We start from the raw sequence: 23,462 nt of genomic DNA on the forward strand, positions 1-23,462 counted from the left end.
GGGGGGGGGAGGTGTGTGTGGATATGGACTTAAGCTCCCACATCAATCAATATTTTTGTAAAATTCTGTAAAAAGCGCTTCTAGGCATTTTAAGGATAAAATTTCAATATAAATGTCAATTCCGACCTTTAAGTTTTTAAAAGTACTTTTCGTAGAACAACCCAATTTTGTGTTTTATGAATCAAAGAGTTCAAATATTCCTTGACCTGACCAATTCATAGATATCTTTTTTGTTGTTTTCTCTCTCTTTCCATCGGGATATACATACATCCGTACATATACATATAAATGCATGTATTTCAGCTCTTCCAGGCGCCTCTCCAGCGTCTAGTTTCGTTTAGTTCCCTTTATTGTTTGGTGACTGAACGCTCTCGCCCCGATTCCAGCAGCCTGGTTGCCCTCGACTCCTGCCACGACTTCCGGGATCCCCGGCTTTGCCTCCGGGACCGTCCTTTCGCGGCCAGAGGCCCCCGTCACGGCCCCCTCGCCGGACCCAGCTGGGGAGGCGGCCGGGGGGCCCGCGCTGTCCCGGCGGCGGCGCTTCAGCGGGGGTTGGCCGGCAGCCTGGAGGCGGGCGGGAGGCGGGCGACACCTCCGCGGTGGCTCGGAGGAGAGATCCACCAGCCCGAGGACAGTCGGAGGGTCCGCGGCGCGGGGCGGAGGCAGCCACTCCGGGCGGGCGCGGGGGTCACCGGGGGGCAGCCACTCCGGGCGGGCGCGGGGGTCACCGGGGAGCGCTCGGCGGGGACCCGGTGCGTGGTGCGTCCCAGGGGAGCTGCGGGGCGCCGGGCCGCGGGGCGGGGCGGAGGCAGCCACTCCGGGCGGGCGCGGGGGTCACCGGGGGGCAGCCACTCCGGGCGGGCGCGGGGGTCACCGGGGAGCGCTCGGCGGGGACCCGGTGCGTGGTGCGTCCCAGGGGAGCTGCGGGGCGCCGGGCCGCGGGGCGGGGCGGAGGCAGCCACTCCGGGCGGGCGCGGGGGTCACCGGGGGGCAGCCACTCCGGGCGGGCGCGGGGGTCACCGGGGAGCGCTCGGCCGGGAGCCGGTGCGTGGTGCGTCCCAGGGGAGCTGCGGGGCGCCGGGCCGCGGCGCGGGGCGGAGGCAGCCACTCCGGGCGGGCGCGGGGGTCACCGGGGGGCAGCCACTCCGGGCGGGCGCGGGGGTCACCGGGGAGCGCTCGGCCGGGACCCGGTGCGTGGTGCGTCCCAAGGGAGCTGCGGGGCGCCGGGCCGCGGCGCGGGGCGGAGGCAGCCACTCCGGGCGGGCGCGGGGGTCACCGGGGGGCAGCCACTCCGGGCGGGCGCGGGGGTCACCGGGGAGCGCTCGGCCGGGAGCCGGTGCGTGGTGCGTCCCAGGGGAGCTGCGGGGCGCCGGGCCGCGGCGCGGGGCGGAGGCAGCCACTCCGGGCGGGCGCGGGGGTCACCGGGGGGCAGCCACTCCGGGCGGGCGCGGGGGTCACCGGGGAGCGCTCGGCCGGGACCCGGTGCGTGGTGCGTCCCAAGGGAGCTGCGGGGCGCCGGGCCGCGGCGCGGGGCGGAGGCAGCCACTCCGGGCGGGCGCGGGGGTCACCGGGGAGCGCTCGGCGGGGACCCGGTGCGTGGTGCGTCCCAAGGGAGCTGCGGGGCGCCGGGCCGCGGCGCGGGGCGGAGCCGGGGCGGGGCTCGGACCCGGATCTCACTGGACGTGGGGCAGCCCCGACCCAGGCGTGGCCCAGACACCCCGCGCGGTTTCTGGTGGGTTAGGAGGGGAAGTCGCTGCCTTTCTCAGCCGCCGCCACCCCAGCGTCTCCAGGCTCGAGTTCAGCCTCCGAGTTGCAGCCGCCGGAAAGCCTGTCCCCAGAAGGAAAGCATCTGCCCCTGGACGTAGTTCTCCGGAGGGTGGTGGGCTTTGTTGCGGACCGCAGAGGCTCCGGGGACTGCCCCAGCCTGCGGGGAGAGGGCGGGAGGGGGCCGGAGGACCCCTCAGGGCGCGGGCCGCAGTTGGGGCTCTTGCCAGGCAGGGGCGCTGAGCCGGGCTCCTAGGTTCCGAGGACCCTGCGAGTGCCCGCGTTGATTTCGCGCGCCCTCCCCTCATCCGCCAGGTGACCCAAGCCTTATGCCCAGCATCCGTTGGAGCGACTTCTTCTGCGCACCCTTCTGATTCTGTTTCTCAAGATTACCCTCTCCCTCCCGGAAACGGTGGCGCGAACTGCAGGTGCCCGCCTGAGGCCCCGAGGACCTGCGGTCTCTGCGGAGAGCTGCACCTGGGGAGAAGGGCTGGGATCCCAGCTGCCTTCTGTGCCGGTGGCCCCCATGCTGCTGTCATGGTTAGCAGGACTAGCGGCTGGACTAGTCTTCCTGCATTTCTTGCAGAAACTCGCGTTCCCTTACTTCTGGGACGATTTCTGGTACCTGCTGAAGGTGGTACGTTATGGAATTCGGTTGGAGATGTACGTACTCAAAGGGGAGCTGTTCACTGTCCTGGATAAATTCCTGAGTCTTGCCAAGAAGCAGCCCCAGAAACCTTTCATCATCTATGAGGGAGACATCCACACCTATCAGGATGTGGACAAAAGGAGTAGCAGGGTGGCCCACGTCTTCCTGAACCATTCCACGCTGAAAAGGGGGGACACCGTGGCTCTGCTGATGAGCAACGAGCCTGACTTCGTCCACGTGTGGTTCGGCTTGGCCAAGCTGGGCTGCGTGGTGGCCTTCCTCAATTCCAACGTTCGCTCCAACTCCCTTCTGCACTGTATCCGCAGCTGTGAGCCCAGGGCCCTCGTGGTAGGCGCAGGTAAAGTACCGGGTGAGGGTCACCTGACACCCCCCCCCCCCGCCGCCCTTTTTTGTTAGAACAGTTCACAATTAATACTTTGGGTATGTGATGAAGTGTGCATAGTAAGGATACAAAACAGTTTTACAGTTCTATGACTCGTGGTTTAATTCTCCCTCTCCCATTTCCACCACTTTCTCGGTTGTAGATGAGTAAATACCAAGACAAGTTTAAAAACTTTTCAGAATCCTCTGCTTCTTACTGTTTTGGGGAGAGGGGGCAGTTTTATGGTTATTGATGTCTTCAGTGAATGTAAGAACACAGAGAGATAGAACTTGGTATTTTTAAAATTTTGTCCCAACTGACAAAATTATTTGATGAGTAGGAAAGGTATCTTGATTTCATGGCAGAATACCTACCTGCCCCTAATAGTAACACTATCAAGGTTGACTACATTTGAAGAACAAATATATTTAATCTGAATTGCATGAATTCTTATCTTCATGTCTGCTTTTATTTTGCACTGCTTGCAAGCTAGGATTTGCCTAGCAAGTTTGGGTTCCCATCTCCTAGCCAGTGGGCAGGCTCTTGGCAGACTTGGCAGACTCTCTCTCTTACCCCAGCCCTGTCTGTCATCTTTTTTTTTTTTTTTTTTTTCCCCCTGTCAGTAGGTTCTAGTCTTCTCCCTCCTCCCTTGAAGTTAGGCTTTGGATGCACATGTTGACACAGAACTACAAGGGAAAGGTTTTGGTTGATACTAATTAACAAAGAACCTAGGAAGATGGGTCGCACAACCAAGTGGAATTGAAGTATGACCAGTGATACTTATTTGGTGTAATCTAATGGATTTGTGCATATTTTTTTTTGCACGAGGAGAGGCAGGTGGAGGATGAGGAGGATCCACAGCAAGGGCCTTAGTGAAAGTACTTAAGTAGTTTAGACTAAGAGATACACACTGACACCTCATATAGAGTTTTTAGATTTATAGAGCAATTATGAAAAATTATCTACGTTTATACATTAGTGATCTCGGAAGTGTAGAACTTTACAAGTAACCTTTATCCTATAACACTTGCATATCACACAATAATGGGTTAGGGATATATAGTACAAAAGTTAGTTTTTCAAGACTTTCATTTCTGCTCATTCCCCTTGTCCTTCCAGCTCAAGTTGTGACCTGAGAAAGTAGCAAAATGTTTACACTCAAGCACTGATTTTATCTTGTTTAATCTAAAGGAGTGGAGAAGCTGAATAGTCTCTCTTGTCTATTTTTTGTTCCTTTTTTTTTTTCATTCAGTAGTCATATCCTCCAAGACTGAAATTCAATCCCTTATCTTGGAACGAGGTTAACTAGTGTGATGAACTTCCTCTGAACTGTAACAATAAGTAGGATAAATGAGTCATACAGAATTTTGACATCGTGGTGAACAGGGGCAAGTGATAAATGTGAATGCAGCAGAAAAAAATACCATTCATCTCTGGATATATTCCAACATTTTATTGCTCAATCTAATTCAGATAGCAGTTTCTAGAGCAAATCGAAATTTGGTTGTGCTAAAAATTGATAAAGCCATAAATTCCTTTTACAAGAGCAAACTAAGAGGGCCAGGGTATCCCTAAAAAGATTTCAGTGGCCATGTTATTGAAGCCAACCTGAGAAACATCCTATAGCCAGTCTCCTGAGGGATTCCTCTGAGAGTGTATAGGGCTGGTTACCTCTCAGCAAAGAACAGTCAAACTTGGCTCTTGACTGAGTGGTTGCCTAATTAGGAACAATTAATTTTGCAGTTCTACTTGTGCCAAAGTCTTGCTTTGCTTGCCAATAACTAAATTGCATTGTTTCCTTGTTTTTGACTTTTACACCAACGGTGAATTTTTATATATAAAAGCCGATTTGGGATGCTGGAGTTTTAAGCCAAAACCATTTAGTCAATATGCTTAGTAATAGATAGGTGGAGAAACCAACCTTAAATCTTATTAACAGTTCTTTTTAGCATATCTTTAGAATATATAAATTACATATGTTTTTCAAAGATGGGACAATTGTATTTTATGTAATTACTGGGTTGTGTATTTTTTGTTTGTTTTGTTATTGTTTGTTTTTTGGTAGGATGTGGCTTATCACAGGGACTTTTCTGTATTTGAAGCTCTTAGCCTGAAATACTGTATTCTTGGCATCTTGAGTCAAATTAGTGAACAATATGTACATGCAGTTTTTAGAGCTTTAAATTTTAGAGGTCTTAGAGTCTCATGGAGTGTTTCTAATGGAGATGTATCATCATTAAACCATTATATCCCCGGGGAAAGTGTACTGAGAAAGAAATGAGTCAAAGGGTTTAGATGGAGATAACCCAGACAGATTTGGATTTCAATTATGGTCTACCACTTCTTAGCTCTGTCATTGAGGAAAAGGTCATCAGTTGCCCTGGGTCTCATTTTACTTAGTTGTAAAATGGTGACAAAACCAATCTACTTCACAATGTAATTCTGAGATTAAATGAGGTAGCTTTTGTAAAGTGACTAGCTGAGTGCCTGGTATGTACTAACTGGAGCTGTAGTGAATTGAAATAATTGCTATTATTATTATTATAAAGTCATCTGAGGCTTTTAATAAGGAAACTTGCTTGGATTTTGCTGCTACAATCTAATTTGGTGTTAGCTATAAGAAAGGCTGGTAAGTAGTTTGGTATAGGACCTCAAGCACCTTACTTTGGTATGTTTTAACAACATTTTATTTTCCAGAAGTTATATAGAACCGATTTCAAACAGGTTCTATAGGCAGGCCAGATAATGCCTTTTTTTTTTAAGATTTTATTTATTTATTTATTTGTTTGTTTGTTTGTTTGTTTGTTTATTTTGAGAGAGGGAAAGAGTGAGCAGGGGGAGGGGCAGAGAGAGAGAATCTCAAGCAGACTCCCTGCTGAGCCTGGGACCCAAAGCCGGGCTCCATGTCAGGACCCTGAGATCATGAGCTGAGCTGAAATCAAGTGGATTTCAAGCTAAGCCACCCAGGAGTCCCCAGATAATGTCTTATAATTCTGTCTTCAGGAATAAGTCAAAGGAAAAGATGTCAACTAATCTCCCGGGCAAATTGTTACTGTCATTAACAAAAATATTAACAGTTGCCCTTTACTCAAGGCTGATTATGTAAAAGATACTCTCAGTGATTCCAAGAGGCAGGTACAGAGCTATATATTGGCAGCAGAGGGAAAGATATTCACTGAGAACAACTTAGGTTGCAGAGCAAAGATTCAAAAGCTCATCTCTGATACAAGACTGTGTTGTACTATATAGCCCAGTTGTTTCTGAGGCTGGTCAGTCCCCTTTTGATATAACTAGGAAAAGATATGCATTCCGGTTTTATAAAAATACTAAAATAAAGGTTGCTAATATTAAGATACCAGGTTTTTCATATACAGATAACTAGAAAAAAATTAAATGTTTTTAAAACTCTTACTCCTTTCTCTCACAGTCTGAAGATTCAAAAATACTTGCCAGGAAGTTTCCTATCTGTATAATGTGGTTTTGAAGATGTATTAAATGGCATTTCAGATTTCCCTGGAAATTTCAATGCTTATTGAAAATTAAATAGTCTTAGGTTAAACCTAGTCCTTTCCTCCCAATATTTCAACTTCGATTATTACTAATGGTGCCTGTGACCAAGATTATCATCTACCTCTATATGCTATTCTCTTTACTTAGAAAAAACAGGAAAATGTTGGGATGCTTGGATATCACTTTAAAAAGTCTATGTAATTATATTCTTTGACCCATTTAGCAAAAATAATAATAATGTTAACAATAAATAATAATAATCTCTTCCATTTCTAAAGTACTTTATGAATTACAAATTGTTTATATGTATATTATCTTATGTGACTCTCATTACAGCCATAGCCTTGTTTTAAAGGGAGGGAAAGCATGGTTTAGAGCGGGCAAACCATCTCCTCAAGCTTACACATGTAGAAGAAGCAATGTACAGTTTGGAGCTGGGATTTTCTGATGTGAAAGCCTGCTGGGTACACCTTTGTCTTTGTCCTTCTGCTCCTGTTCTTTCCCCCATCGCCATCTTTTCCTTACCTTTCCCCATCCCTTCCTGCTCCCCACCCCCTTTCCTTCACTGTCTCTCACCTTCCATCTATCCACCTACTTCTTTTCAGTACCTTTTCCACTAACCGCTCCTGCCTCAAGTGTAGTATGACTATTCACAGCGACCCAGTAGAATGGTCAAGTTCTAGTCATTATTTGTGCGGACTCAGGACCAGGCCCAGAACAAGGATGTAAGCTCTTTGAGTGGAGGAAGTTTGTTTTGTTCACTGCTAAATTCTCAGAACTTAGCACAAAGGAGATGCTCAACAAATATTTATTGCCAGTATGAATGAATGACCTCATGAAAAAGTACGAGGTACATATGGACACTCCGTAACTTCTTATTTACTTGCATATTTTTGCTAATAAATTGTCCCTCTGATGTCCATTTGGTAACTGATTTTGATAGTAGATGTATCAGTGGAATTTCTTTGTTGTGTTATTTTATATTAATGTTGCTAATTGTTAGAATCATGACTCCCCAAAAGTACGAAGCGCTTTAGATACACTAAGCATCTCCAGAGTTTCGGATTTATTTGCATGTATGTATTTTGTACTTTCTCCTTTCTTAATATACAAAAATTACTCTAAGTGTATAACTAAAAAATATATATTAATATTACCCTGAACTCTTACTTTGGATTCAATGGTATCAACATGTTTGGAAGGGTTTTGTGTTCCTGTTCATAAGAAGCGGCTCTAATAATTTATAGTAAGGCATGCAGATTTGCCCTGTTAGTTTTCCTGAACTGTTGCATTCAGACTGTGCAGGGCAAATGTGCCATTATAATTCTCCAAATGACTTTCAGCCATAAAGGCATCTGCTTTTTAAAGACCAAGAGGAAGGGTTAGAGGAAAAATAAAGAACCTTTAAGTTTTATAGAAAGGAATATGTATTCAGATAGATAAGAAACATGGCTCATGTAAACTTTTATTATTTAACCCAGGTATTGTGATAACCTCACATCTATTTTCATTCTTAGAACATTTTTGTATTTTTACTTATATTTAGTAGAATGAATGGCTGTTTTGCATTTTTATTTTCCATTTTAGACTCAGCTCAGTCAAAGATGGCCTCCATCCCAAAAGAAAATTGCTCATTTCAATAGGAAGGTTAAGTGGCTTCATGATTCCCTAGCTGGAAAAGACAGTGTTCTAAGCACTGATACACGTGTGGTTTTTTTCTTTTCTGATCATGGGGACACTGACTGGGGTTCTTATTTACATTATCTGCTGAACATGTGTTCACTGTAAGGGAATGATGTTTGAATGCTGGCAGGAGCAAAAACTATTTAAAAGGAGATTGTGCCTACTCAGAGATGTGGCAGGGCTAAGTGGGAGAAATACACATCTTGGAGTCAGGCAAACATGGGCTTAAACCCTAACTCTGACGTTAACTGACTGCTAACACATAGCAGATGATCAATGAGTATCAGTGGGTCTTGTGCAAATTAAATGTAAAGAACACGACAGGGTGCCTGGACCATAGTATATATTCAATAAATGGTTGCCATAATTATTTTTAATTGCATAGAAGCAGAGACATATATGCAAAGTAAAAGTGTCTGCCTTTGCTATGGGCAGATGGCCATCAGGAGGCAGATCCAGGCACATGGCCCGGGACCCAAGCGAACTGGTTTTAAGCAGCTGTTCTGTCCTCCCCCGTAGCATTGTGACCATATCTACTTCCCAACCCTCAGGAGCTAGAGCTGGAATGGTGTCAGAGAAGTTAGGAGCCAGATGGTTAGCTCTTCTCTGGCCGAGAAAAGGAGGATTCTTCCACTTATAACCAGAAAGGAATGTGGAAAATAACTCTGATGGCGTATGAATCTTGTAGATATATTACCTTGGAATTGCCTTTTTGCCAATTTATAGTTTACTTACTGATTAGTCTGTGTCTAGAGAGCTCTTCCGTGCATTTACTAGTTTTTACTACTTTGTCATTGAAAAATAGCAAGCCAAATACATCATGGCGTTGTGGTCCCATTTGGGTAATAATTATTCATTGGCAATGGGAGATGTGCTGGAAATAAAATCAAATGAAGTGTTCTACTTTTTACTTTCTTGAACAATTTTACCCATAATAAATATGCTCTCTGTCCCTCAAAACGTGGGGACAGCTGAGCGTGAAAACACATAAGCCCACTTACAAACTTGTTTGCATATATTCAGGGCAGCTAATAAAATCATTTCAGGGAAGAATATGTTATCACAATCGAAAAGACTTGTGCTTCTGTGCACTTCCTAGGATTATTATGATTATTAATAAACTAATATTTGTTAGACTAGCTGGCACATTATTCATGGTGAGATGAGTTTCTGGCCTGATATGAATTGCCTTAGGATATTGCTTACTTAAGCATCAATTTTGTTAGAGCCTGCCCATGCTTTCTATGGAAAACCTGTTGAGTGGCTCTAAGTAGTAGGAGGGCATTTATAAGCATGAAGTGAGACCTATAATTTCACTTTGGATTCTGTGTGAATATTGCTTTGGAATGTGGAAAGCTCAATGGTTTGTCCCGGAATTCCATATAAGTTGTCTTCATGCCTAAAAGTTTCAGTGTTTGCCAGTGTATTAAGAACTACAAGCTATTCCTTTGAAGCATTAGCTTGTTTTATGTAAAATAAGATAACTTTAAGAGCTTTTAATGCAGGATGAATAACATAATTCATACTAATGGCATAGTAGAGGGATATGTTAAATTTTACTCCTTGCACTTATAGTGTCAGTAATGTGAATAAGAGACAAGATGATGTAGAAACAAATTAATTGGTACAAAAAGAGCTGAAGGATCATGAGCAGAGATCATAATTTACCTGTTTTTCTAAAGATTTCATTTATCTATTTGAGAGAGAGAAAGCGGGGGAGGGGCAGAGGGAATGGGGGAGGGAGAATCACACTCCCTGCACAGCAGGGAGCCCAACTCCCAACTTGAGGCTTGATCCCAGGGCTCCATCCCAGGACCCCGAGATGATGACCTGAGCTGAAGTCAGATGCTTAACTAACTGAGCCACCCAGGCAGCCCTCTAATGTACCCATTTTAATGCTTGCAGCACTACTTAATGAAGTGCCTTGCATATTTGAGAAATAGTATGAGTTTCTTAAAAGGACCCTATTGCTGTGAAAGCCTTCTACATCATACAGCCTTGTCCTGTGAGGTAGACTTTGCTCAAGGTCATAAAATATTCAGGTGTCGCATTTTCTTTTCTTTTTTTTTTTTTTTAAGATTTTATTTATTTATTTGTTTTTTTTTTTAGAGAGCGAGCAAGAGAGAAACAGTATGAGAGGGTAGAGGGTCAGAGGGAGAAGCAGGCTCCCCGCAGATTAGGGAGCCCAATGCGGGACTCGATCCCAGGACCCTGGGATCATGACCTGAGCCGAAGGCAGACGCTTAACCATCTGAGCCACCCAGGCGCCCTCAGGTGTTGCATTTTCTTATAGCGGTTTTCTATCAAGACCTGCATCTCCAGGGGATCCCATGGGCAGAGCTCAATTCCATACCCAGATCTCCCTCCAGCACCCACAGTGTGTGTGCGCCAGGGGCAGTGAGCGGAGGTATGGATTAGGACACACGTCATTCATTTGAGGGCTTATAGTTCAACAGGTTTCGATGGTAGTACCCTTCACTGAAGAGTAAATCTTCATGAAACATAGCCAGGTGTCCTCGAGGTATATAAAAACGTGCTATTTTGCATCAGGACTTACTATTCAGAGTTTACTTTCAAAATGACACTGAACCTTTTCATTTTGTTAAGGAATACTGACAGTGATAAATAAATCGTCATTTTTTTTTATCCTCTACAAGACTTTTCAGATTTTTATTTCAATTTTCGTTATCCTCAACCACATTACCTACGACTGTTGAAGAAATAATTTAATAAAATTCTGTAGAATTCTGAATGTCTCAGCTAAGTCAATTTAATTTTAACCTTTGAAGGGAACTAAATTTTATTTCCTCTAATTCTTAGGAACCTGCTCACTTCCTTTCTCTTCTAAAACTCATCCCACTCTTTGTAAACGTTGAGTGTTTCTTTAGACTCTACAATTCCAAAAAAGATATGGAGCCACAATTACTCATATGGTAACTTTCTTTGCACTTATTTTGCCTACTTAGACTTACAGATCATTACAAACATTTTATAAGTTTATGCTGTTAATTTACAATTCCAGACGAGAGATTTGAAATTAAGATAATGAAATGAGTCAACTCAGAGACTTGTACTTACACATTGAAATTGCCAGAAAGAGTCATTAAAACAAGATTGGGGCACCTGGGTGGCTCAGTGGGTTAAGCATCTGACTTTTGATTTCAGCTCAGGTCCTGATCTCAGAGTTGTGAGGTTGGGTCCTGCCTCGGGCTCTGAGATGGGCATGGAGCCTGCTTAAGATTCTCTCTCCCTCTGCCCCTCCCCCCGCACCATTCCCCACCCCACCCCTACACTCTCTCTCTCAAAAACAACAACACGAAATTAAAAGAAAATAGAAAGTCTCAATCATTTGTTTGTCCTGGTTTTTTTCATATATTTGTGGCTTATTCTTCCCCCAGCATTCCCTGTGATTTTTCACTTCTTACCGAAGCAATCTGTAGCTAGCAGCATGCTGTGTATGCTCAGTGAAACTCTGGACTCTTACAGTTTATTTTATGTGGATTTGTGACAGAAATAAAAATTAATTCAAAAAAGTTCAAGTCCCAGTCGGCCTCCCTACCCCCTGCATATGAACTCCTTATCATTTTGTGGGTTTCCTTAGTTGTATTACAGGTTTCATTTGTGAACTACTTGGTCTAATTTGACATGTTTCTCTTGCTGTTTCTTTGTGATCAGTCTGGATTATAGATTTTGAGGAACTAAATCATGAGTTTTTCTCAAATGTATTATATTACAGTAGAACTAAATAGTGGCTGACAGATGGCTTTTTGAGGTTACCAGATACTGATTTCCATTTCCAAAAAAAATGTTTAATGCAGAACACCGAGTTCAGCTTCAAAGCAGAATATATCTTGTAATTATTTTTGAAGTTGTGTTAAAAAATTTAGAAAAAAATATAATTGGATGGAAAGGTTCATATTTACATGTACTTGAGCTTTTTACCAGGGTATATTTTACATTTAATAACATTATTTTTTATAATTGATTTCTTTTATGAGGTAATGTATAGATTTTAGGGATAATTAGCCACAGGTTAGAATAACAGTTCTGTCCACCAACCTGTGACTTGGTGTATTCTTTTTCCAGGGCTGCTATAATAAACTCTCGCAAACTGGGTTGCTTAAAACAAAAGAAATTTATTCCCTCGCCGTTCTGGGAGCTAGAAGTCCAAAATAAAAGTGTCTGCTGGGCCATGCTCCCTCTAAAGGATTTAGGAAAAAGTCTTCCTTTGCCTCTTCCTAGCTTCTGGCAGTTGCTGGTACTCTTTGACATGCCTCACATTAACTCCAAAGGCCAGTGGGATATTACTGCTTAATATCTCTAAGGACGTTAAGGTAGAGTTTAAGATAAATAACGTCGCACTCAGAAATCCCTTATATCTTAAACAAGTATGACGTTTTATAGGAATACCAAACTAAAATTAGAGCACCTTTGTGGAATATAAGTGTCAAACTTCCGTGTTAGAGATCCATATTAAAGTAGGGAAGTGTTAAATTTTAAAGGTATTTAAAGACTATAAATAACTGTGTCTTTACTCTAGAAAAAAATATGAGGCCTCACTGGCTTATACAAAAGACTCTCTGGGAATGTTGATGCTCTGCTTCCTTTATGTCTACAGAGTGCTGGGTACCTTAATAAATATTTCCTCCTCAGGGACTCACGCCCACCTTCTGCCTCTCTTCTTCTCTACCCCAGCTCCTCCTGAGCAAATGACGTTTTCTTCTACATTAATGACCAAATTAAGTAAGAAGGTTGGGTGTAGTCTCCCAAATTAATGCAACATAGCCTCTCCTCTCTAAGTGTTCTTTTGTTTTCTGTACAGTAGAGGCTTCCTGGGAGTTGTATCCTTTTTTCCTTTCTGAAACCTGAATTGCAGCCCTGACCCTTGGTCTTGTGAGACTCTCAAGTTCTTCAGGCCTGAAGACACCAGTGTTTCAGGCTTTTCTACTTCTTGCTTTCCTTGTTGCTTGGCATTGGTTCTAGGTGGGCCTTGGGTCCCACTGCTGCCGATGGAGATTGTGCTCTCTTCAGCCTGCTCCCACCTGCCATTGTTGCACCTTGCTGGGCACTGGGAACTTCCTGCCTGTTGAGGAAGGCATTCATTTCCTCCTTTTGCTTTCAAAGACTTTCACCTTTGGTTATCCTGATCCAGAGAAAAGGGCATCTCTAAATTTCCTCACTTAACTTTTGGCTCTGAAACGGTCCCTAAACCATAATGATCTCATGACTCTGGAGGGGTCAGTAGAGTTTCCCGAACATATTGCATTATAGTAGAATTAAACAGTGACACACAGATGGCTTTGTGGAATAATGAGCTACCGAGGTATATTTCAATGAAAATGTTTACTGTGGTATCCTGAGCACAGATTTAAAGTAGAATATAAAAATAGAATTTCATTAAAACATTGGGGGGGAAAAAGCCATAATCTGAATCATGGTGTCTCCAGAATTCAATTTGAATCAGCCTATTTGCATTTATTAAATCAGGTGGTAACCAGATTTCCCTTCCAGTTGGTCACGTTGAATCGGAATGGTAAAATGGCTATGATATCAATCATCCCAATGAAGAGGAAGTCAGCATCGTAGTGACATTTTATCCCTGTTCCAACAGAGAAAAGAAAACACAAGTTAATGGTTTGAGATTCCTGTTTTATTTATCTCTTCCTAAACCTCTGGTTTTTAGATCTGCTTGGAACTGTAGAAGAAATCCTTCCGAGCCTCCCAGAAGGTATCACTGTTTGGGGGATGAACGATTCTGTTCCACAAGGCGTAACCTCACTCAAAGAAAAACTGGGCACAGCGTCTGACAAGCCCATGCCTCACAGCCTCCATGTGGCTTTAAGCCTCAAGTCTCCTCATCTTTATATTTTTACCTCTGGAACAACAGGTAGGATCCATTTCTTGTCGAGAATTGAAAAGAATGCAGCATATTTCCAAGCAACAGCAGTCACCATGGGTCTCACCAAACATCTGAGCAAGCACGCATCCAAGAAGTCCCAAGGTTCTTAGATCTTAGAACTCTCAAACTTGGATGACTTTGCTCTCACCGCAACTTGGCAAGTTCCCATGTTCACTTGGCCATTGTCTCATTTAGAAAGATTTTCTTCAAGTGTCATTGAAGACCTTGGACTGAGTGCAGACCTTGATATGGCCCAGTTGCTCAGAGTGTGAAATTTGGCCAACTTCTTTGGCAAGATAGCTGCTGACTTCTCTGTTCCTTAAGATTCCTGATATATAAAATGAAGAGATTAGTTTACTAATTATCTTCCTGGATCAAAAAATCCATCGGTCTACTTTAAGACAGTCTTCTGTGTTCTTGTGTACCCTCTTAAATCCTAAACACAATCCAGCTATAGCTGTAGTTTAAGCACAGGTAGTAGGCTCTCGGGCTTTTCCTTAGGGAGATTGGAATGTGTGACAAACAGGAAGTCTTGAAAGCAGTGGGGGGTTGGGAGAAGATGCAAAATAGAATCAAGTAACTAAACATCCCCCCTCCCTTTTTGTAGGTAAAAAAATCGTAACACCCCAAAATAAAAAGAATAATTAAACTGCCTAAGAATTCAAAAGAAATGGTAAACCTGACTGACTCTTAGGAAAAGGTGAATGGTATTTATGGTAGGCTAAATAAGCTTTTGTCATTAATGTGAAGATGACTGGGGGTTTGAATTAGAGAAATGAAAAATATTCTGTTAACTAATTTCCTAGGCACAGGTGGTATTGTAAGCAAACTACTATTGCATCAGTAAAGTTTTCTTACCTTTCTCGTGTTCTCTTCTCTTTCTGTGTGTGTGTGTCTGTCTCTTTTTTATTTACTATTTAGAGTCTAACAATGATCTCTTTTAGATTGGAGAGTAGACTATACTTTTGACATTGTCTAGAACAGCTTTGTTAAATGAACTGGAAAGTGCTAATGTGTCTCAAGTTGTCAGCATACATTCAGTCTGACTTTGGACTTTGAAAGAGACAATGAAATTTCAGAAATGATATGCTTTGAAAACTTTCAACGGAAGGTATTTAACCAATTTATCCGTATGGCTGTTTTCTTGTGAAAAATAGAAAGTGAGTGGTCTTCCAAACATTCTTCACCACTCCCCACCCTTGGCCCAAAGAGAACAGGCAGCGGGGGGGTGGGGGTGGGGCCCTGGATGGCTGTTAGTGGAGTGTCCAACTCTTGATTTTGGCTCAGGCCATGATCTCAGGGTCATGACATTGAGCCCCTCATCAGGCTCTGCACTGAACATGGAACCTGCTTAAGATTTTCTCTCCCTCTCCTTCTGCCCCTCCTGCTCACTTGCACATACTCTCTCTCTCTCTCAAAAAATAAAAAAATAAAAAATAACAAGCCAGAGCTACTAGCTTTTTTTTTTTTTTTTTAAGATTTTATTTATTTATTTGACAGAGAGAGACACAGTGAGAGAGGGAACACAAGCAGGGGGAGTGGGAGAGGGAGAAACAGGCTTCCCGCTGAGCAGGGAGCCCGATGTGGGGCTCGACCCCAGGACCCTGGGATCATGACCTGAGCCGAAAGCAGTCGCTCAATTGACTGAGCCACCCAGGTGCCCCCAGAGCTACTAGCTTTTGTTTTCCAAGATTGAAACCAGATTGTTCTATGCATTTATATAACAGGCCAGAAGCAAAAGCACTACTGATTTTTATTTTATTTGATATTTATGTTAAAGTTATATAGCACAGAGATGAAAAATTCTAATAGTTTTAGAAATTTTAGAGAAAAGTACCCTGCTTTTCTCCTTCTCCAAACCAACTACATTCAGTATTTTTAGATCTTTCTTTTTGGAATCACCTCCATTTCTCTGCATGGAATGTGTATCTTACTGGATACTTAATAGATGCTTACTGAAAATTATCTACTGATTTTCCATGGTGGAAATGAGGATTTGTCTTCTCTCACCAACCACTCTCTCTCTCCATTCATTTCTTTCTCTCTGGTGCAGATACTTTCTTTCCCCGTCACACTAATATCGCGTTGTCTTGAAATTTGACTGGATTGGTATCAGTTATCGCAATTTAGTAAACACTATTATTGCCTTCCATGTAAAATTCCCCTCAACCTGGAATTAACCACTGTTTTTATTTGTTTGCTTGCTTGCTTAGTTTTCTATACGCCTATTGCTGGTTCGTACTCGCCCCTTTGTCAAAAAGATAACTCACCTTTGATATTGATAAGATAGTCTGTATATTGTCAAGCCTTGTTCTTGGCCGCCTTTTTCCCGGAGCCTCCCCATGATTTCACTGTCAACCCCTCGCTCTCTGGCTGTCCTGGGTTTATTTTTCACCATTGTCCTGGGAATTCCCTTCAGTTCTTTCCTTTTTCTGATCCCGTAATTCCTAGATCCTAAATTAGTTTCCTCAGTTTAGTTTTCATTTTATCACTGCACTGCTTTCAGTAGTAGCTAGCTGTCTGCTAAAAAGTATTTAGGAGGGGAGCTCTTGGGTGGCTCCGTCAGTTGAGCATCAGACTCATCAGACTCGATTTTGGCTCAGGTCATGATCTCAAGGTCATGAGATAAAACCCCATGGCAGGTTCCATGCTTAGGGGGGAGTCTGCTGGAGATTTTCTCTCTCTCCCTCTGCCCCTCCCCATGCTTGTGTGCACGCGCCCTCTCTCTCTCTCTCGCTCTCTCGCTCTTTCTCTCTCTGTTTCTTTAAAATAAATAAATCTTAAAAAAAAAAAAAAAAAGAGTATTTAGGAGGTAAATTCTCTAAGTCCTCACGTCCGGAAATACTCTTATCCTTGTCTGTGTAGCATTCTAGGTTAGACACAATTTTTATCCTGGGGTTTGAGGACATTGTACCGTCTTCTGACTTCCAGTACCCATGATGAGACGTCGTTTTCTTTCTGATTTCTTAGCCTTGACGTGCAAGCTGGTGTTGTTTTTCTCTTTCTTTTTGGGGATTTTTATTATCTTCTGGGAGTCTTCAGTAGTCTCTAACCTGGTGATGACTTGTACTGGGACTTTTATATATCCATTTTGCTGGTAAATTTGTAGGCCTTTTCAGTCTGGAAACTCATATCTTGCAATTCTAGGTACTTGGAAATTAAAGAAAAAAAGTTCTACATCCCCTTCTTTTTCCTTCTTTATTGCTCTTCTTTCTACCCATTCCCTCCTCTTGTATTTGTTTGTTTGTTCATTCTTTTGTCTTTGAAATGCAAACTTTTTATTTATTTTATTTATTTATTTTATTTGTCAGAGAGAGAGAGCACAAGCAGGAGGAGTGGCAGGCAGAGGAAGAGGGAGAAGCAGGCTCCTTGCTGAGCGGGGAGCCCGATGCAGGACTTGATCCCAGGACACTGGGATCATGACCGGAGCTGAAGGCAGCTGCTTAACCAAGTGAGCCACCCAGGCGTCCCGAAACTCAAACTTTATTTAAAGATTGGCCCTCCTGGACTGAGTTATTAATTTTCCAATCTTTTTTATCCCATTTTCCTTCTCTTATTTTTCATCCACTTTTTGAGAGATTTATCTTCTAAACCTCTGTTCTCTGAAGATGCCCCCCCTTTTTTTTTATAGCGGGCTATTTTTGTATTATTGATTATTTATTATCTTGTATCTCTCAGAGTAGTAGTGATAATTTTTTGAAAATTTCTCCTCTCCACCTTGTGTCTCTTTTTGCCAGCACCCTCTTATCTTTTGGTTTATTTTGGTCTCTATCCTTTATCCTAGAGGATTTCCTTAAATAGCTGGTGACCTTTGGCTGTCAGTTCATATTTAAAGTGCAGATACCGAAACATACACAGAAACCCCCAAAACAGATCCTAGCTCGAAGCTGTGTGTGCCTGAGTAAAATTTGTGGACTGATTGATCTCATCATGCAGGACATTTTGTTGAGGGATTCATGACTGTCAGCATCTTTCAGTTTTGACTGGTAGATTCAGATTCCTCAGATAAGCACCTCGAAGGGTAAAACGAGTAAAATGTAGAAGGGAGCTAGAGGAATAAGCAAACTTTCTCTCATTCCCCTTGTTTGCTCAACATTTCTTCTTCCTCATGTTTCTGGAGGCTCATCATTTCCGGAGAATAAATCTCATAACTTCTACCAGTATGGTGGAAGCCATCTGGCTATCATTTGTTTTATTTTCTGAATTTTAGAACAAATACCAAAAGCATTTATTGACATTCTTCCAAAATTAGTTTGTGAATGATCTTACAGAGGGAAAGTGAGCATAATAATTAAAAAAAGGAAAAAAAGAAAAAAAAAGTACAGGCCATCCAAAAAAAAAAAAAAAGGAACGTGATACAAATGTCATCTTCTTTTAGCTTAAATCCTAAGCAACCTGGGGTCCTCTTATGGAGATGAGAGAAGAGCCATGTACAGAATTGGTCATACAGTGGATGTCATGATTTATGAAGATAACACTATCAAAGAGTGTAGCAAACCATGATGCATGCAGCCTCCTTAAAGATTTAATTGACATTTTTTATGAAAAGCGTCTCTCTCTAATACGAACTGGTGTTTTACAACTGAAAACCTTGAGCTGAATTGATTGTAATGGTAATAAATATGATCATTTCTATTAGTATGCCATTTAATGTTAGAAAAGTCACTTGATTCTCATACAGCAAAGCCTTCTGATGTTGATAATGAAGAAGGCGTTGGTGCATGTTAGGACGTGATGTAGAAAGTGAGGCTTTGAAAAAGTGAGCGATGGATAGAGAGTCTGCTCGTGAGCCCTTTTGGCGGGCTGTAATGAAGCCTTTGGGCTGATATTGAACATTTCCTAGCTATTCTTACTACTGGCAAGCCCTGTTTGCCCAAGGTCACCAAAATGGTATATTCCCATATCTGAAAAAATGCAGTGTCTCTGTGTAAAAAAAAGGGTGAGATCAGTTTTGATGCAATTCCTGTCTCTGACCTAGGAGGTTATATGATATCTTGATGAACAAGGGGTGAGCGTTATATAGATTCCCTTTTCTATGACCTTGACCTCATTGTTTCTTAAATAGAACTTCCATAAAGCTCCTTGTTTATAGTTCCATATTTATCTTCCATTCTGTAGGGCACCTGCTCATCAAATTTCTAAGCCTTTCGGGGATTCTGTGGGGGCAAATCATCTTTCTTCAAGGCTCCTCTCAGGTGTCAGCTTCTTGGGTCCACCGTGTCAGTTACCACAGCCATCCATCTGCTTTTCTAGAATCTTGTTGATTTCATCTATAAATCCATTCTTGTTGCCTTGAGGGTCTGTGTATGTGTCTATCTGCCAACTTCTAATTCTGTTATTACTCACTGGGCTTGGCTAAGTAGCCTCAAGAATCTCTAGGAATGCTGTTTAAGCCTGGACAGAGCAGCCATGGGTTCCGCTATTCCTAGAAGGAGAGGGAGGAGGAAAATCAGGTCACTGCCCACTGAGATTTGCCTGGAAGCCAGGTACTGTCATCATCTCAATATCTCTCTTTCCTTCATCTCTCCTTTTTCTTAACCTTATGGAATTTTTCATTTTTCCAAAACTATCTCAGAATTCCCCAAACTATTTATTCCTGCCTCTGGATTGGATTTCTCTTACATCATCTCTCCCTCCTTCGCCCTTCTAATCCCCAGCTCATGGGGCACAGCCTCCCTCCCACCTTTATGCCTGGACCTCCTCCTGGACCTGTGAGGAGTTCCAATGCCAGGGATTCATAGAAGGTTAGAAGAGCAGAAGACTTCGGAGCATTTCTCAAAGTGTGTTTCTATGACATGTCCCTTCTCATCTTTAAAGAGATGAAATAAAAATTAAAAAGGGGTGGGATGCCTGGGTCGCTTAGTCGGTGGAGCATCCGACTCTTGATATCACATCTTGATCTCAGTGTTGTGAGTTAAAGCCCCACATTGGGTGTGGAGTCTACCTAAATACATATATGTGTGTGTGTATGTGTGTGTGTGTGTGTGTAGAAAAGAGGCTTTATGACCATGGAAGTTTGAGAAACACCATTAACAAAAATACCAAAGCTTCCATACTGCTGGGCTCCACAAGAGCTTTAAAATGTTAATGTGCTTTCTAACTCTTTAAAGGGGGATGCTAAAATGTACTTTTAACAAACTTTATTCCCCTTTTTCTTCATTCCTTCTTTCAAACTTTAACCTCCATCAACCTTTGATCCCTTTCATTTCTTGGACAATCTCATATCTGTTGTCTCTTTTATCCAAAAAATCTAGGGGATGGGGCGCCTGAGTGGCTCATTGGTCAAGCAACCAACTCTTGATTTCAGCTCAAGCAGATCATGATCTCAGGGTCATGAGCTCAAGCCCTGGGTCGGGCTCCATGCTGGCGTGAAGCCGGCTTAAGATTCTCTCTCTCCCTCTCCTTCTGCACCTCCCCCCCAAAGTCTGAGTACTTTGGATGATTTATAATAAATTAATGAGTTCATTATCACTTAAAGCTAACCAAATTAGGAAGGGAAACATGGCTAATTAGTTTACTAAAGTGCTTTGAAGGAGTGAAATAAGCATACAGATGGAAAACAACTAGATAAATCATCCTTTTCTTTGGCCACACCCCATTTGAAAAATTATTTTAAAGCTGGGTTTCCATGGGATCAGGAACAGTGTGGGAAGTAGGGAATATAGTGACTGAAGAACCATGGGTGAGAAGCAGAAAGTTCTGCTTCCAACTTTCTTGGAAGCAGAAAACACATAAATGCTTGATCCTCTGGATGAAGACAAGAAAGACATTGAATTATCAAGACCAAGGATGGAGCTAGTCTCACCCAAAATCTTTATATGTGGCTTTGATGAGAAAATTTGGACAGATTCCCTGTGCATGTGGATGATGAGAAACTTCCATGTTGTGAGATGCCAAGCTGTCAGGAAGAGCCAGAGAGACTTCTTTTGAAAAAAAATTAATAAATTTTAGCTAGGATAAAGGCAAGATAATGCCAACTTTGCATATGAGATCAGTTGTCTTCCAGTTTAATAGAAATGCAGCACAAAGCTTATCAGAAAATGTCACAGCAGGTACAGCAACAAGGTGGATTTGAGGTTCACCTGGATTAAAGTGTCTAGGAAGCACTAAAGCCTGTGGTTCATAGCTCTGGGCGCTGCTGTGACCAAAAACCCCATAAAAATTTTGGCTTTTATCAGTGAATATGTTGAATCAGAGAAGGAATGATGTCCTACTATTAGTAAGAGGGAGCCCCGGTTGACTGAGTGATGTATAAGTTGGTTACTAAAAACTGCTGAATACAGGATGAAACCAGAGCAAAATTGGAGTTTAGTTTGTATGGAGCTCGTTGTCTGAGTGAGATATATGTTGGGAGATAAAAAGACCAGTGTGAGTCAAATCTCAGTTGGAAAATCAAGCATCATTTCTTTTTCTTTTCTTTTTTTAAAGATTTTTATTTATTTATTTGACAGAGAGAGACACAGAGAGAGAGGGAACGCAAGTGGGGGAATGGGAGAGGGAGAAGCAGGCTTCCCGCCAAGAGGGAACCCAATGCGGGACTCGATCCCAGGACCCTGGGATCATGACCTGAGCTGAAGAAGGACGCTTAATGACTGAGCCACCCAGATGCCCCTCAAGCATCATTCACAGTCCATCCCTGTTGTCACAAATGGAAGGATATCTAAAAAACAAAAACAAATGAGAAGATAGCTTCCTTTTGAATGGCTGAATAATATTCCACTGTGTATATGTACCCCATCTTTTTTATCCATTGATGGGCATTTGGGTTGTTTCCATATCTTGGCTATTGTGAATAATGCTGTGATAAACATGGAAGTGCAGATGTCTTGTTGAAATCTCATTTTCATTTCCTTTAGGTATATATCCAGATGTAAAATTGGATCATAGGGTAAATCTATTTTTAATTATTTGAAGAACCTCCATATTGTTTTCCACAGTCGTTAAACCAATTTACATTCCCCCCAGCAATGTATAAAAATTCTCCTTTGACTGCATCCTTGCCAGCACCTTTTGTCTCTGATCTTCTTGATGGTAGCCATTCTAATAGGTGTGAGGTGTTATCTCACCGTGGTTTCAATTTGCATTTCCCTGGTGGTTAGTGATGTTGAACATCTTTTCATGGGTCTGTTGGCCATTTTGATGTACAGTTTGGAGAAATGTCTATTTAATTCTTCTGCCCCATTTTTAATTGGATTTTTTTTCTGTTATTGAGTTACTTACTTATAGGTTTTGAATGTTAACCTCTTTTTTTTATTTCTTATTTTTAAAGATTTTATTTATTTATTTGAGAGAGAGAGAATGAGAGAGAGAGAGCACATGAGAGGGGGAAGGGTCAGAGGGAGAAGCAGACTCCCTGCCGAGCAGGGAGCCCAATGCGGGACTCGATCCCGGGACTCCAGGATCATGACCTGAGCTGAAGGCAGTTGCTTAACCAACTGAGCCACCCAGGCACCCCTGAATGTTAACCTCTTATCTTATATATGGTTTGCAGAAATTTTCTCCCATTCTATAGGTTGTCTTTTTATTTGGCCATTTCTTTTGCTGTGCAGAAGCTTTTGAGTTTGATGTAATCCCATATGTTAAATTTTCTTTTATCATTTGTGCTTTTCATATCATGTTCAAAAATCATTGCCAAGACCGATATCAATGACCTTCTTCCATACATTTTCTTTTAGGAGTTTAATTGGATTAGGTCTTATGTTTAAGTCTTTGATCTCTGTCAAGTTAATTTTTTTGTGGTGTGAGATAGAGGTCCAGTTTCATTGTTCTGTGTATGTTTCTCTAACATTCCCAGCACCATTTGTTGAAGAGATTATCTTTTCTGCAGTGAGTATTCTTGGCTCCCTTGTCAAATATTAGTTGACCATATATGCCAGGGTTTAATTCTGGGCTCTCCATTCTGTTCTATTAGTAGATGTGTCTATTTTTATTGTGCCAGTATCATACTGATTTTATTACTATGGCTTTGTTTGAAATTCAGAAGCCTGATACCTCTGGCTTTGTTCTTTTTTCCTCAGGATTACTTTGGCTCTTTGGGGTCTTTTGTGGTTCCACACAAATTTTTCGGATTGTTTCTTATATTTCTGTGAAGAATGCCTTTGGTATTTTGATGGTGATTGCATTGAATCTGTAGATAGCTTTGGGTGCTATGGTCACTCTAATAATACTAATTCTTCCAGCACATGAACATGGGATGTCTTTCTGTTTGTGTCTTCTTCAGTTTCTTTTAGCAAAGTTTTGTAGTTTTCATTGTATATTCTTTAATTTCCTTGAATAAATTTATACCTAAGTATTTTATTGTTTTTGATGCTATTGTTAATTCCCATAGTCTTTTGATTAATTATTTGGGATTTTCTATATATATCGAATCGTATCATCAGCAAATAATGACAATTTTACTTCTTTCTTTCCTATTTGAATAACTTTCATTTCTTTGTCTTGCCCAAGTGCTCTAGCCAGGACTTCCAGTAATGTATTGAATAGGAGTGGTGAGAGTGAACATCCTGGCCTTGTTCCTAATCTTAGAAGAAATGTTTTCAATTTCTCTCTGTTGAATATAATGTTAACTGTGGGTC

At 42.3% G+C, this 23,462-nt stretch overlaps 1 protein-coding gene across 3 annotated transcripts in view; it reads left to right on the top strand.

Annotated features, from left to right (window-relative positions):
• The first annotated feature begins 1,514 nt into the window (after positions 1 to 1,514).
• The window catches only part of SLC27A6 (solute carrier family 27 member 6), a 65,015-nt gene continuing 43,067 nt past the window's right edge, over positions 1,515 to 23,462 (top strand). Inside the window, exons 1-3 of one of the 3 annotated variants that reach the window (XM_064595851.1) lie at positions 1,515 to 1,592; positions 2,080 to 2,771; positions 13,672 to 13,875. In XM_064595851.1, the coding sequence (XP_064451921.1) occupies positions 2,291 to 2,771; positions 13,672 to 13,875 (685 nt within the window). In that variant the 5' untranslated portion in view covers positions 1,515 to 1,592; positions 2,080 to 2,290. The other 2 variants (XM_045892085.3, XM_045892091.3) reach the window with 2 other exon arrangements.

The sequence above is a fragment of the Mirounga angustirostris genome, unplaced genomic scaffold (genome assembly GCF_029215605.1).
Source record: "Mirounga angustirostris isolate CCGP_5_RB_7025 unplaced genomic scaffold, mMirAng1.0.hap1 SCAF_7, whole genome shotgun sequence".
NCBI lineage: Eukaryota > Metazoa > Chordata > Mammalia > Carnivora > Phocidae > Mirounga > Mirounga angustirostris.